At 58.2% G+C, this 15554-nt stretch overlaps 2 protein-coding genes across 3 annotated transcripts in view; one reads left to right on the top strand and one right to left on the bottom strand.

Moving 5' to 3' along the window:
• Positions 1-15554, top strand: part of SLC5A10 (solute carrier family 5 member 10) — a 58352-nt gene that overhangs the window by 274 nt on the left and 42524 nt on the right. The window contains exons 2-8 of the mRNA XM_040453050.1: positions 4801-4872; positions 5140-5244; positions 5568-5627; positions 6202-6306; positions 11044-11149; positions 11442-11522; positions 13019-13224. Of these exons, the coding sequence (XP_040308984.1) occupies positions 4801-4872; positions 5140-5244; positions 5568-5627; positions 6202-6306; positions 11044-11149; positions 11442-11522; positions 13019-13224 (735 nt within the window). The remainder of the gene's footprint in view (positions 1-4800; positions 4873-5139; positions 5245-5567; positions 5628-6201; positions 6307-11043; positions 11150-11441; positions 11523-13018; positions 13225-15554) is intronic.
• Positions 13237-15554, bottom strand: part of FAM83G (family with sequence similarity 83 member G) — a 28376-nt gene continuing 26058 nt past the window's right edge. For both annotated transcript variants that reach the window (XM_040453048.1, XM_040453049.1), the window contains exon 6: positions 13237-13806. In XM_040453048.1, coding sequence (XP_040308982.1) covers positions 13396-13806 — 411 coding nt within the window. In that variant the 3' untranslated portion in view covers positions 13237-13395. The remainder of the gene's footprint in view (positions 13807-15554) is intronic.

The raw sequence follows: 15554 nt of genomic DNA on the forward strand, positions 1-15554 counted from the left end.
ATCTGTATCGTGTCCCCTGGAGGCCGGGTGTCCCCCGGGGCCCTCCTTCCAGCCCTGGGGTAGATTCATCTGGGACCTTGACCAAGCCCCCTTCTCTTTGGGCAGTGGCTTCTCAGTCTACAAAGTGAGGAGGAGGAGGGCCTCTCTGTAACAGGCAGGCTTCGCGGGAAGTTCACTGAGCGTCTGTGCAGACAAGCTGGGGGCCCGGCACGTCTCATCGCCTTCTTGGCCTCTGTCTCCCCCATGTCAGATGGGCTCATGGTCTGTTCAGAGGAGGGGAGAGGCACACGGAGCCTGGGGATCTTTACTTTTAAAAGCTCTGTGTCCGGGGCGCCCGGGCGGCTCCGTGATTTGAGCGTCCCACTTCAGCTCAGGTCGTGATCTCCCACTTGCTGAGTTCAAGCCCTGCATCCGGCTCGCTGCTGTCATCACAGAGCCTCCTTTGGATCCTCTGTCTCCCCCTGCTCCCCACTCTCATCCTCCCCTGCTTGCACTGTCTCTCAAAAATAAAAATAAAACCTTAAAAAAAAAAAAGCTCCCCGTCCACCAGCCTAGCCTAGTTCCTAAGCGAGTTTCTCTCACTTTCTATAGGAAAGAGAAGTGATTCAGGCCATCACAGACTCCAGTGGCAGTGAGGGTCCTGCTAGGCAGGCGCTGTGCTCGGCACCTGGTCCCCACAGCCCCGGGGCAAAGGCCAGCCCCATTTACAGATGAACGCCAGTGCTCTGGGGTCTGGGACTTCCCCAGCGAACCCCAGGTACCGGTACATAGGGGAGGGGTCCCTCCTGTGTGCTCATAATGCTGACCTTGGAGGCCTTTCTGGTGAGGACGTGAACACAGAAACCAGCTGTGGGTTTGCAGAAGTCAGGCTCGTCCTCCTTGTCCCCAGGAGTGCCCGGGCCAGCAGCCCTGAGTGCTGACACATGGTCTTTATCTACTGAGAATGAGCATCCCTATCTTGTCTTCCCTGGCCGCTGATTTAAGCCAGAGGGCCAGAGGTCAGCAAGACCTAGAGAGGGAAGAGGAGGGAGAGAAGACCTCCCCAGTCAGTGTGGGTGGGAGGATTTATTTGGAAGTGCACATGTAAGAAAATGTTTTCGGTATCTGAGGCCAGGCCCTTTGCCACCCGGTGACACGGCCCATCAGCCTTGCTGCCCAGGACTCGCCCCCTCCCAGCTCAGCCTTCCCCTGCAGGCTGGTGCTGTGTGCAGCGGGGCTGTGGGAGTTCCAACCTGCCCCTCCAAGGCCACAGGGCTGTGAGCACAGGCAGAAAAGAACAGAGCCACTCAAGGAGTACACCCTGGAGCCGGATCCCACAGGGGTCAGATGTAGGCATTCATCACCCAAAAGCAGATGGAACAAGCTGGGCTGGGCTGGGCAGGTGCACCTGCAAAGGTGCTGACAGTGGGGTTAGGAGAACCCAGGGGAGGGCCTTTAAGGAGGTGTTACAAGCAACCTTGGGCTGAGCTTTTGCATCTCTTAGGGTATCTGTGAGTAAGGGACTGAAAACCTGTATCAGATGAGCTTGAACAATGAAGGAAATATAATGACGTCCATTCTGAAAAGTCCAGCAATAGTGAAGGCTTCAGGTATGGTAGGATCCAGGGGTTTCCAGAGTATCATCAAGGCTGTCGCTGCACTTCACTTTGATTTTCTCACGCATGTGTGGCATTGTCCAGTTTCCCTCACAGAGGTGAGATGCCTAGCCTGTCTGGTTAGCCTGGGTTCAAATCCTGACTCCATCACTTACTAGCCACTTTCATCTGTGAAAGCCTTGACTTTCTCATTGGTAATACGAAGATGGTCACAGTACGTACTTCATGGGGCTGCTGCAAAGACTCAACACCTCGGGGCATCTGGGTGGCTCAGTCGGTTAAGCGTTTGTCTCTTGATTTTTGGCTCAGGTCATGATCTCATGGTTCGTGGGTTCGAGCCCCGTGTCAGGCTCTGTGCTGACAGCTTAGAGCCTGGAGCCTGCTTCGGATTCTGCGTCTGTGTTTCCCCCTCTCTCTGCCACTTCCCCGTTCTCTCTCTCTCTCTCTCTCAAAAATAAACATTAAAAAAAATTTTTAGGGGCACTTGGGTGGCTCAGTCAGTTAAGCGTCTGACTTTGGCTCAGGTCCTGATCTCACAGTTCATGGGTTTGAGCCCACATCGGGCTCTGTGCTGACAGCTCGGAGCCTGGAGCCTGCTTTGGATTCTGTGTGTGTCTCTCTCTCTCTGCCCCTCCCCTGCTCACGATCTGTATCTCTGTCTCTCAAAAATGAATAAATGTTAAAAAATAAATTAATTAAATTAAAAACTTAAAAAATGTGTTTTAATTTAAAAAACATTTTTTTTAACGTTTATTTATTTTTGAGACAGAGAAAGAGCATGAACGGGGGAGGGGCAGAGAGAGAGGGAGACACAGAATCGGAAGCAGGCTCCAGGCTCTGAGCCATCAGCCCAGAGCCCGACGTGGGGCTCGAACTCATGGACCGTGAGATCGTGACCTGAGCTGGTCGGATGCTTAACCGACTGAGCCACCCAGGCGCCCCAAAGAACTTTTTAAAAATAAAATTATATATAAAAAAAAGACTAAACACCTCATAAAGGTAAAGCACTTGGGACCAACTCTGCCACAGAGGGGCACTCGGTGAATATTAACTAGGTGAACATGGCTGCCAGCACCCTCAGAGTCCCGGCTTCTTCCTCCGCCTCCCAGGAGGCCAGGAGCAATCCCAGCTTAAGTCCACAACTGTCCTGAACCAGGTGTGGCAGCTAAGGAATGTGATAGTCTCCATGGCTTAGATGACTCAGGACTCCTGAAACTGGAGACTGGGCCGGGGCCACTCAGGCCAATTGCTAGGAAAAATGAGACCCCTTTAGGAAGGGAAGGGACAAGAAGGAGGCGATTGGCCACGCCTACCACATCCCTGAAAGATGAAAGGACATGTTTGGAAAAATCCCAGGCTAAGAACAGAGCTGCTATGGAAGTTGCACAGTGCACAGCCCACAAAGCTGGATGTGGCCATCCTGGCCAAGACCGCGAGAGTCTTCAGATACTACTGTATTCAATATGGCTGGGTCACAGCTCACAGAAAGTGAGGGAAGATGGGGTGGGAGAGAGGCAAGCAGGAGCCATATCCAAAGCTTTGAATGTCAGATGCAGACAATTCAGGTGAATCATCTTGAATCTGGTGGGAGGAGGGGGGCGGCAATTAAAGTCAGGTAGAAAGAGGCCTGTATATTGATCGATACTTTGTGATCCAGTCTTAGGTTAGGATATATATGTTGGGAGAAAGGAATGCAAAATATATACCTAAATATACCTCCAGGGTCCCTCTTTTCAAATTTCTTCTGTCCTCAAGTCCACATCTATTCACTTTCTCCTGTCCAGATAGCACTGAGGGCTTGAAAAACCCATACAATCACTGACCTTTATTGGGCTTACTTACCAGGTACCAGGCACTGTTGTTAGAGTATCACTAACTCATTATTAACTCATTAAACCTCACAGAAGCCCTGCAAGGGAAGGCCCGCATGACAGATGAGGAAACTGAGGCACAGAGGTGAAGTAATTTGCCCAAGGTCATACACAGGAAGCAGAGCGGCCAGGATTTGTTCCCAGGCATTCTGATTTCAGATTTTTAATTATATTATGGAGCACAAAACTCTATACTCCCACCAACACAAAAGGTATGCAAGAATACTTGAGTGATAATTCTTCGAAATGTATCAGAGATTAGAATACTAGAAGTTAGAAATCAAGGCCAAAAGGCTCTCAAAATCCTTAGCTCAAAGTCCTCATCAAGAGGCAAAAATCTCAGCTTCAGGGCACCTGGCTGTCTCAGTCAGTAGAGCATGCAACGCTTGATCTTGGGTTTGTAAGTTCGAACCCCACATTGGGTGTAGAGATTACTTAAAAATAAAAATCTTAAAAAAAAAAAAAATCTCAGTTTAGTTACGCACTGTGGAATGATCAAAACTTAGACTTTGACCTGTAAGGCTACAGTAACTGCCCTGAGGCAGTTTGGCGGGTCTGGGATAAGAAGTGTGGAGGATCCCGTCTTGGCCCAGCACAGGGCGTCTTAGTCAACGGCGACAGTCAGCCGTGCTCATGGCCCCCAGCTCCCTGGTGTGTCCATCCCTCCCCCAGTGGGGGGCCAGCGGGGAGCCACCGGGGGCTTGGGCCATGGTCCAGAGCAGGCTGGAAGTGAGTGAAGGGAAGGAACGGGACCACGGGGCCCAGGAGCTGGGGTGGAAGGCTGTGGATAAGATTCTGGTTCCCTCTGTCCTTTCTGTTTTATTGATGTAATTTCACATCACATGAAACTCACCATTGAAACCATTTTAAACTGTATAACTCAGAGGTATCTAGTACATTCATTCTGTTTTACAACCATTACCTGTATCTGCTTCCGAAACTTTTTCATCACCCCGAAAGGAAACCCCATACCTATTAGCAATCATTGCCCCTTGCCCTCTCTCCTCGGCCCCTGGAAACCACTAATCTACTTCCTGCCTCCGTGGATCCACCTGTCCTGGACATTTCATATAGACGCAATCATACAATATGTGGCCTTTTGCGTCTGACTCCTTTTACTTAGCAGAATGTTCTCGAGGGCCATCGTGCTGTAGCAGGTGTCAGAACTTCATGCCTTCCGAGGGTTGGGTAATATTCCGTCGTACGGATAGACCACGCTGTGTTAATCAGTCGTTGAGCGTCTGGGTTGTTTCCACCTTTTGGCTGCTGTGAACATTCAGGCACGAGTTTTGTTCGAACACCTGCTGAGCTCCTTTCTGCCTCTGTTCTTGCAGTCTTCATGCCGGGCCAGCAGGAACACGGTGAGAGGCTACTTCCTGGCGGGCCGGGACATGACCTGGTGGCCGGTGAGTGTTCTCTCCCCCTGCCCCGCATCTGATCCCGGATGCAGGTGCTGCCTAGGGGCTCATCCCTGCGGTCACTTTGTGTGTCTTTCTCACCCAAGGTCACCGCCCGGGGTGGGTGGGGTGGGTGGGGGGGCCCAGCGATGGGGCAGGTTGAGGCTGGCAAGGGGCCCCCAAGCTGGGAGCGTCGGGATGGGGTGCCGGGAACTGGCTTTGGCGTCTGGTGGGGGCGGCTGCCTCTGCTGATTCTTTTTCCCCTCTGTCCTCCAGATTGGAGCCTCTCTCTTTGCCAGCAGCGAGGGCTCGGGGCTCTTTATTGGACTGGCGGGCTCGGGTGCGGCCGGGGGCCTGGCCGTGGCGGGCTTCGAGTGGAATGTAAGCAGGCAGGGGTGGACGCAGCTGCGGGAGGGTGCAGAGACCTTGAAAGGCGCAGAGACCTTGATAGGGCTCCAGTGGGGTCTGCCCTTGGCCACTCAGGGCAGCCAGTGTCTAGACCGGGGTTGTTCCCGGGGATGGATGGCCTTCAGAATGCCAGAGTGCTGGATAGGGAGCTTAGCCTTGGCCACAGAGGGAGGAAGAGGCAAATTCTTCCCCTCTTCAGGTTCTCTGGCGGGTCAGGTCTCCAGTCCGCTGGGCCCGGATGCAGGGTCTGTGGGAGCTGGGGACTGACATCCTCACTCTCTCCCTGTCCCCCTCAGGCCACGTATGTGCTGCTGGCCCTGGCGTGGGTGTTCGTGCCCATCTACATCTCCTCGGAGGTGAGTCTACTCCCGGGGACTCAGGGTGGCCTCACCTGCGTCGGGGCCTTGCTCCCCTGGCTTGGTGATGCTGATGAACAGGAACCCCGGCTTCATGTGGTAGAGCCAGCCCACCGCTCCCAGGGCTGCCAGGGTTTCTTCTTAGGCCAACTAACGTTCCTGTCAACTATGAAGACACGTCCCCGAGGCCCTCAGCCTGGGAGCCGTGTCTGCTGGTTTCCACGGCCCCTGCTCGCCGCATCTGGGGGGTGATGCTCCCTCCACCCAAGCACACACCTGGGCGACACTGTCCCTGACTCTGCCCACTCCTTCAGCCCCACTGGGCAGCCACTGGATCCAGTAGTTTCCATTCCCTGGATCTCTCCCAGTCCTTCCCCATCGAGTCGCGTCAGTAGCTCATCCGGGTTTGTCACCACAGCCTTCAGACTTGTGCCTCTGTCCCTAGTCACCGTCCCCGGTTGTGGGATGGTAATGAGTATGTGGGTCTGGCCTTGCCCTTGAGAAGCTCTGGGCCCTGACAGCTGGGTGTGATCTCGGGGGAGTGCTTAGTTCCTGCCCCCCTGTGCCTCCCCAGATCGTCACCATGCCTGAATACATTCAGAAGCGCTACGGAGGCCAGCGGATTTGCATGTACCTGTCTATCCTGTCTCTGCTGCTGTCCGTCTTCACCAAGATATCGGTGAGCTGCCCCCCCACCCCACCCCCAACTCCCAGCATCCCGCCAGCATCGCCTGGAATCATCCCTGTTCTGAGGGCCCCTCAGACACACCTGACATCCCCTCATCTGTCTCTTGTTCAACAGCTGGGGAAACTGAGGCCCAGAGAGGGACAATGATTTGCCCACACAGTTGAGTCTGGGATAGCTTGACGAGGGCTTCCAGAAGGCGGGTTGGGCAGCTGGCATGGTTGGGGGCAGAAAGCAGGCCTTCTGACTTCTGCTTTGCCCTGGGCCCAGATATGAGGGCGTTCGGGGTTCTCGCTATGAGAGGTCACTGGTGGGAGCCTGGGGGTCAGCCTGGATGGCTTCCCTGGGCGAGCGCGGAGATGAACCAGGACTGACCACTAGGGGGCGATGAGAGCCTTCATGGTCTCTGGCGGTTCAGCGGCCACAGGGAGCCCATCCCGTGGCCGGTCAACTCCTTCGAGAAGCTGACCCCTGGCGGCGGCCTCCTGGTATTGGGGTGCCTCCCTAGTGGGCACCCCGGGCCTCTTTTCCCTTGGGAGCCTGGACCCGGTCCCCCTGGAAGGGTAAGGGCAGAAAGCGCACCTCAAATGTCGGGGTGGCTTGCGTGGGATTCCAGAAGGAAGGAGGGTTCAGAGGGAAGGTCCTTACAGACAATCTCATCCTGCAACCCCTGTGTGCAGATGAGGCCGTTGAGGCCCAGAGAGTGACAGTGACTAGCTCAAGGTCATGGTGAGTCAGGCGGAGACCAAAGAACCCAGGCCTCTGCCTCCCAGCCTCCCAGCCCCCCGGGGGGGGGGGGGGGCTGGCCGCTGCTCTGCTGCACCGAGGCAGCCAGGACTTGGCACTTCAAACTCCACGCTGTGATGGGAGATGAGTGGACTTACCCTCCTATAAAATGGAAAGCAACCCACTGACGTCAAGGCTGGGGCTCCAACGCCAATGCTGGGCTTCCGGATGAGGCCGAGAGGGAAGCGGGAGGAACGCTAATTGCCCGGCTTGGTTTGGGCAGGACCGGGGACGCCTTGGCTGATGGCTTTGGGCTGAAACTGTTTGAAGTGCATGCGCCCAGCTGGCCCCGAGGCCCTGACCTCACTGGGCGGAGCCCCGTGAATGCCCCGGGTGTCTGTGCGTTCAGCACCCACCCCAGCTGCAGCCTGTCCTGACAGAGACCGCAGGGCTCACCTGCTGTCATCCCTCGGGTGGGGATGCTGGTGTGCAGAGAACATTCGATGGCAGGGTGCGGGGATCACCACCCCGACCCTCAGGTGGGGTCGGGGGCCACTGAGGCCCATCACTGCGTGGCCCTGGGCTAGTCATTTAACCTCTGGAAAATAGAGAAATGGGGCACAATACCCTAGGCCACTTGGAGCAAAGGCCAACCATGGCCTACAAGATCCTCCAAGAAGGGGCCCCTGCTACCCTGCTAACCTCACCTGTCCCTCTTCTGTCACACACATCATTGCAGCCACACTGGCTTCCTTGCACATCCATGAACACACCAGACGTGGCCCTGCCTCAGGGCCTTTGCCCTTGTGTTCTCTGCCTGGAACCTTCTTCCCCTGGATATCCACATGGCTCACGTCCTCACCTGTGTCAAGTCTTTCAAATTTCACCTTCTCAGTGAGGCCTGCCCCTTCCCCGCTCTCCCTCTTCTCCGTACACGGACTATCTTCTGGCCTGAAGACAGTCTGAATAGTTCACTTAGAAGGTCTATTGTCTGCCTCCCTCATTCCTTCTCTCTGTTCATGGGTGCGCCCCCAGTGCTACATGCCTGGCATAGCTCATAGGACTGAATGAAAAAAATACACGCCAGGGGCCGGCTAAGTTTGTCTGCGGCGGGCTGGAAAGTAAGTAGTTTTGGCTTTGCAGGACACACACGAGCTGCTCAGATTTGCTGCTGGAGGGAGAAACTCCACACCAAGGTGTGTGGACTGGATCTGGTCTGTGGTCTCTGGTGTGCCAACCCCTGACATACGTAATGTGTGCCCTGGCTGAGCACTGGATGATAAACACATCCTCTGCTTTCTGGGAGCTTAGTGTTCCAGACAGATAAGTAAACAGACGAATACAATCGTAACAGTAAAAACGTCGATGAAAGAAGCAGAGGCGAGGCTGAAATCTACAAGGATGAGAGCAGGCTCCCTTTGGAGAGAGTGGTCTCTGTGGGAAAGGCCAGGCTTGCGGCAGCTGAGGGAAGGGGCGAGGCTGGAGCGCAGGGAGCCGTGGAGCTCGGGGAGGGGTGAGCGCTGAAGGGGACAGAGGGGGCCTGGTGGACGACGCCTGGACCTCTGGGCCTGGCTAGCTGGATTTTATTCCATGCGCGGTGGAAATGCAGAGAACTTGATATTCCTCTGAACAAGCTGAGTGCAGGAGGAGGCGGGGAGGGGCTTCCCAAGGGATGGGCCAGAGGGTAGACATGGGGGTATTTTGGAAACAGAATCAACAGCAGTGGCCGGTGGGTCAGGTGCTGGGGGTGTGGCAAAGGTGAGAAGTTTCTGGAGCCCTGAAGGGACAGTGGTGGCCTCGATGGAGACGGGCCACCCCTGGAGGTCCCGCTCCCCCCCTTCCGCCAGCCTCCGCTGAGGGCAGGGCTCTGTAGAGGGTTGGAGGAGGCTGGGCCTGCCCCTGTGCCCGTCTCCATATCCGCTTACCCATTTTCCGGATAAGAGCCACCAAGGCCCAGGAGGCGGCATGACCCCCACAAAGCCATGTGATCAGGGACACAGTTTAGGGCTCTTAGCTTCTACGAGGCCGCAGCTCTCCTGGGCCCCCAAGAGACTGGGCTCGGACTGCAGAAGGGGAGGTCCAGTCGGGCTGGGTGCCGTCTAAAGTTCCTGGTCGGGGGGGGAGCCTGTAGGCAATCTGTAGGCAATCTCATATTCGCTGCGGCACAGGCTGTTGCTGGATGCCGTGCAGGGTCCTGGAGTGAGGACAGCGGCTGAGTCCTACCTCCACACTTTGGCCTGTACTGCTCCTGACACTGTCCAGGTCCTCATGGCTCCTCGCGGCCCACCGCCCCAGACAGGAGTCCCTGAGGAGTAAGGTTAGGGGAGCAGGGCGTTGGAGAAGATAGTTCTGGAAGACGGAGCCTGCGGACCAGGCAGCCCCAAGGCACAGGGACCTGGCCAACCGAGGCCTGGAGGCCATGACGTGCTGGGCCTGGAATGGTGGCCAGTCTGGTGTGGCCAGAGTCACCTGGGCTTAGAGATGAGTGGCCGGGGCCTGAAGGCCAGCCACACAGATCAGGGCTCCACTCTGAGGGCGGCCTGGGTGCGGAGAGGGGTCTTGAGTGGCAGGAGGATGAGCAGGCGGGAGGAAGGGGCTGCTGCTTTCTAGAGACCTCTTGTTCCCCATTCACCTGGCAACTCCAGGTACCTGATACCTGTTGGAGACTGACCTCGGGGAAGTCCGTCCCCTCCCCAGGCTTCTGTGTCTCCTCCGGTCTGATGGGGGAGGGGGCTTGAAGAGTCCTTCCTGCTCTGATATTCACAACCCTGGGCTTCTCTCCTTGAGCTGGAGGTAGACACACGTACGAATGCACACACACACACACACACACACACACACACACTCACACACCACCAAAGCCAGGGACCAGAGTGACGGGCTGCCGATCTCCTCAAAGCACCTTGTCAGAGTCCACACTGGCTGGTCTCTCCAAGGGAGGGTAAAGGAGGGGCCTGGAGGGAGAGGGACAGGGAACACAGGCTCTGGAGTGACACCGGGGCTCGGCCGGGGCTCTGTGTCCTTAGGGCTTGGAGCCTGGGGGAACCGGGGGTCCGCAAGACCGACTGGGCCGTGCTGGTCAGCTGGATGTCGGGCCAGGCACTGCAGTAGTTCAAAGGGGCCCCGTGCCCCCTGGTCCCACGCAGCCTCGCTCAGCCTTCTCGGGAGCCTGTTGGCCCCAAAGGTTGTATTTCAGGTCATCTGCCCCGAACTGAGCAAGCCCAGAATGACACATTTGGAAACCTGGCAGGGTGGAGCCCCCTTGAGCTCACAGGACAGCCCTGCCCTCCTTCCCTGGGCTCCCAGTACAGTATGGGGGTGGGGGTAGAATTAGGGGTGTGAGGCTCACCCCAGGACTAGGACTCCAGCCCCATAGGCTGCCCCAGGGTCTGGAATGGCAGCAGCTATATCCAGTGCAGCCTCTGGGGACCAGCCTTGGCCCGAGACACGGTCCTGGCTTCAGTTCCAACCCCACCGGAGGGCAGTGAGCAAGACTGCCCCCCCGCCCCCCCCCCGGCCTGCCCCCAGAGCACGTCTGGTCTTTTTTCAGGGCCGCCTGTCTAATGGGGAGCAGAGAACAGGGGGCACACCCAAACGGATATGGGCCTGGAGCCCTAGGCTGCAGATCTGTTTCTTCAGGCCCGTAAGGCTTCTCGGGCCTCCTTCAGGAAGCCCTCCTGGACTCCTCCTTGTCATGGACCCCTGGGAACCAAGGACACAGGGCTCCTCCTTTACATCTCCAGGCAGGGGCCAGACTCAATAACAACACTGCTCCTTGGTGGACATCGGCCACTCGGGACTTTATTAAATCAGCAGCATCCCCTGCACAACCGCTCGTCCACGGCCACGACCCCCTCCCGCCCTCCCAGCAGCGCTGGTGGGTGTGTGCGTGGGGCGTCTCTCCCTCCGTGTCCACGGGGCACTGAGGCCGCACGTCGAGTAAGCGGTGCCCTGAGTCCTGCGGTCACCTCGGGCCTCCGCACAACTTCCTCTCCCCTCCCGCAGATCGACCTGTACGCAGGGGCGCTCTTTGTGCACATCTGTCTGGGATGGAACTTCTACCTCTCCACCACCCTCATGCTCGCCATCACGGCCCTGTACACCATCGCAGGTACGGCGCCCTCGCGGGGGTCGGGCGGGGGCCCGCGGAGAGAGGACCTGACCGCCAGCCCGGGTGTCCACGTGGCCGGGCAGAGGTGTGCAGGGGCCCGAGAGGTGGGCGGGAGCCGGGGGGCCACCTCCCGCACAGCCTGGCCGGCGGAGATTTGAATCAGGCTCCGCCGGCCCAGCTGAGCGGTCCACAGCTCACCCACCTGTGAGAGGGCAGGCGACACGTACGTGGAACCGCTGTCCCTCCTCCCTCGGGGCACAGCTTTCTCCAGCTCCCTTTTTTCTACCCACAGGGGGTTTGGCTGCTGTGATCTACACGGACGCCCTGCAAACGCTCATCATGGTGGTGGGGGCCGTCATCCTGACCGTCAAAGGTGAGGGGTAGCCCCCCGCAGCCAGCGCTTTTGGGGGTCCGCCCTGATAGGACCCAGGTGCCAGCACCGGGTGGGGAGGAGGGGGTGGTGGACTCACAAGGTCGAGCCATGAGGCGGTAAACCCGTCAGCCTCCCCTGGGTGACAGAGGCTGTGTGTTCCTTTCCCACCTGTCGCCCAACTGCCACTTGTCACCAGCTCCGGGCCGGCTCCGGTCTGGTGTGGAGGGGACTCAAGAATGCAGGGCCACGGCACCTGCCCTGGCTCAGGACTAGATGGTGACCTAGGGCCGAGGGCAGGTGTGCACACAATCAGGACTCCACGAACACTGCCAGGGCATTGATGGGCTCCAACTGTTTAAAATCATGTGCATAATCCCAAGAAGTGCTGCTACGGGTTGCTGGCCGATGGCAGGGGAGGAGAGAAGAGGGTTTAGACAGCTCGGTGATACTGGTCAGGGAACCCGGAGGAAGCTCAGAGGGCTCCCTCAATAAATAGGTAGTGAACTCCCCATCCTGGGAAGTATGCAATCAGAGCCAGGAGGATCCCACAGAGGGTGAACAGAGGCCTTTAAAGCCTCCTCCAGACTCAGACTGTAGGATCCTCTAGCCTGGTAATTTCCGATCTGTGTATAGTGTTTGTACGTTTGCTCTGAGTACCCGGCCCGGCCTGGGCTCCAGGCGGCAATGAGGCTGGGGGCCCAGAGTCCGGCAGCAGGCTTCCTGCTTGGGAAAGGCAGGGTGAGAGGGGCTTGCAAGTAAGACTAGGGATTTTCCTGTATCCAGACTTTGTGTACCTGCTTGCTTTCAGACCAGGGGGAAGACCCCCTGCAGGAGAGGGACCCAGGCAGCCGGGCCCAGCCTGGACGGGAGTGGTGGTTACAGACACAGCAAAAGCCGCAGATGGGCCAGGGTTTGGCCACACAGGGCCCTGACTCTGAGGTAGACAGGAACAGTGAGGGGGTGAATGTGCTCTGGCCTCGAGAGGAAAGACTTCTGGCTCGAGCCCCGGCCGGTGGGCCACGTGGCTTTGGTCATGCCCTTGTCCCTTCTGGGACTTGTTTCTGTTCTCAGTGCTACGTGCCAGCCATCCTCAGCTCTGCCAAAATCACATCCTTTAGGAGCCCCAGGTCAGGACTTTAACACTTTTAGACTCCCCGGGAAGGTCCTCCAATGCCAAGAAAAAATACTTTTGCTTCCTTGATTCGACAGTCTGAAGCTTGGCAGAGAACCCCTGCCCGAGGCCAACAGGCATCCAGGGGCCAAGAGGACACTGTGGTGTCCACGTGCAAAATGCTCATTTAATAGTATTATTTTTAAATACAAATAAAATAGTCATTTGAATTCCCCTGTTCTGGAAAACCCTCTACCCTCCACGCCTCTCCAGACACTGGGAAAGGTGGATGGGAAAAAGTCAAGTTTGGTGCATCGGGAAGTGGGGGCCCGGAGTCAGGGCCATCGGCCACCAGCCCGTCCCCGTCCCACCCCGACCCCTCCAGCCTTTGACCAGATCGGCGGCTTTGAGCAGCTGGCAGCAGCCTACGCCCAGGCCGTCCCATCCAGGACCATCGCAAACACGACCTGCCACCTGCCCCGTGCAGACGCCATGCACATGTTCCGAGACCCCCACACAGGGGACCTCCCGTGGACTGGGATGACCTTCGGTCTGACCATCATGGCCACCTGGTACTGGTGCACTGACCAGGTGAGTGTCGCTGTCGCCACCTGCCCTACCTTCCTGCCTTCCGGGGTGGGCTCTGGAGAGTCTGGGCGGCCATCTGCCGATCCCTGGCGTGGCCCCAGGAACACCTGCCCGGTGAGTCTGGGCTGGGGCACAGGCCATGGACTGCACGGCTCCAGGCCCAGGGACAGGGTGCTAGGGTTCCTTGTGGTGCCGGGGGGCCTGGGCCCTCTGTTTAGAATCAGATGAGGCCCACTGGCCGCTGCCCGTCCTGGCCTTCAGGTGCTTTGACTGGGACAGTTTGGAGTAGGGGATTCCAAAAGGACTTGGATGCTCTTCGGCGACCCTGCCATCGGCCTGGGGGCTGGCATTTCGGGCCCGCCTTGGAGTCCCGGGATCTGCCAGCGTGCGGGGCACGGGGCCAGCCTTGGCCTGCCAGGGGTACGTGCTTGTTACAGCTGGGCTCGTTTTCCTGGTAGAGCTCTGGGTGCCATCGGCAGCCGCAGCGCGGTACCGCGGGGGTCCCGAGGTCCTCACGGGCCGCAGGAAGCCATCTTTATCCCTGGTCCCCGAGGCAGGGACTCTATAATGGGGGATCTGTTGGCCCTAGGAGAGAAAGAGCAGAGACAGTGAGGAGACCCCCCAAGGGCCAGGGGCAGGCGGCAGCCGGCTCACCTGGGTTTATGCCTCTTGGCCTTGCCACTCACCAGCGGGCAGTCCTAGACAAGTTCGTCTCACTACTTTGTGCCTCAGTTTCCCCTCGTGTCACACAGCGATGGGTCCCGCCTTTCACGGTTACGGTAAGGCGAGTTCCTACCGTTCCTGCCCCAGCCTTCTCCACCCGTCCACTGCGGGTGGTGCAGTGCTGGTGACTGCAGGGGCTGGGTCTTCTTCTGGAGTCTGAATCTTGTCCTCCCTGGGCTGTGAACGCATCAGGTCACCTCCGCCAGCCACCTACCCCTCTGGGCAGAGGCGGGCAATGCCGGGAAGGCCGTGGGCAGTTCCAGGCAGCAAAAGGTCTTGTGCCAGCAAAGCCTCAGACACCCATCTTACCCAAGGACCCCACCGCGCGAGTGAGGCAGCAAGGCCCAAGGGCCGACCCGGCCAGCCACCATGGGATGAATGAGGAGAGCCCTCCCTGCAAGACATGCCCCCCCACCCCCCTCGGGCACCTCTCCTTTCCTTGCCACTCTGCGTGGGCCTGGCTGACACTGCCGTCTCTGGGCGGGACACAGGGCAGGAGATTTTCCCACGAAGGCCAAGTGAGTCAGCACGCTGCCTGGCCTCGAGGTCAGGGCCGAATGGGCCTTACTGCCTGGAGAGGAGGGTCACACAGGGAGGCCGAGGCCGAACACCGCTGACATTGGGGCTTCACGGCCCGGCTGCGGCCTCACTTCCCTGGCGTCCTCCCGCTCAGGCCTCGGACCAAAACCCCTCAATATAGGCACCTGCACCCCGGGTCCCGCTGGGTCTGCCTGGGGCACAACCAGGACTGGGACCAGAACCCCTGCGACATAGGTAGCTTTGCACCGGATCCCACGTGCCTGGTGCTACTCTGCTGTGACCCTCACCAGCAAGCAGGGGCTTTGCCTGACTCCACCCAGCCACTGGGTCAGGCCAGCCCCCCAGGATGCCCACTCTAGTCAGCACCAGAAGGCAGCTCTGTGTGCTGGGGCCACAGGGCTTTTCATGGTCTTTAGACTTTTCACTACCTCCTGGCTCATCCCCCACGTGTCACTGACACTCAAACTCAGAAACAAACTGACCCAATAAGACAGGAGGTGAAAGGCCCAATGGGCAGAGAGCTCTACGGAGCCCCTCTCTGACCTCAGTGTCCCTGTCTGAAACGCAGGGAGGCACTCGGGCCAGGGGGCCTCCTGGGGTCCTGCCTGCTGTGGCGATGCACCTTCTGTCACCCGCTGCTCCTGCTGTCTCACGTGGAGTGTCCTTTTCAGGCGACAGCAGCAGCTACGTTAATCAGAACAGCGAGCGCCATTTTTCCCGGTGTGAGTGCGCGGCACCCGTAACCTGGTTTCACCCACGGGAAGGTTCTCTCGCCTTCACCTCACAGCCGAGACAGACAGACAACCAGGCCAGTTCAGGACTTTCCCAGAGTGGCGCCAGGGTCCAAAGGCCCCCGGGCCAGCACTGAGCCGTGGCTGACCCCGAGGCTGCACCCCAAGGGAGGCCTAAACTTGGGGAACTCGCGATCAGCCAGGCGTGAGCTGGGCCACCTGCATGGTGCCTCGCTCGGTCCTTGCAGCAACCCTGTGTTAGTAGCCCACTTTAGAGATGAAGGCACAGGGGATCAGGGAGGTTAAGTGGCCGAGCACGGGGAGTGGGTCACAGCTGCC

Source organism: Herpailurus yagouaroundi, unplaced genomic scaffold (genome assembly GCF_014898765.1).
Source record: "Herpailurus yagouaroundi ecotype Mexico unplaced genomic scaffold, PumYag 208, whole genome shotgun sequence".
Taxonomy (NCBI): Eukaryota; Metazoa; Chordata; class Mammalia; order Carnivora; family Felidae; genus Herpailurus; species Herpailurus yagouaroundi.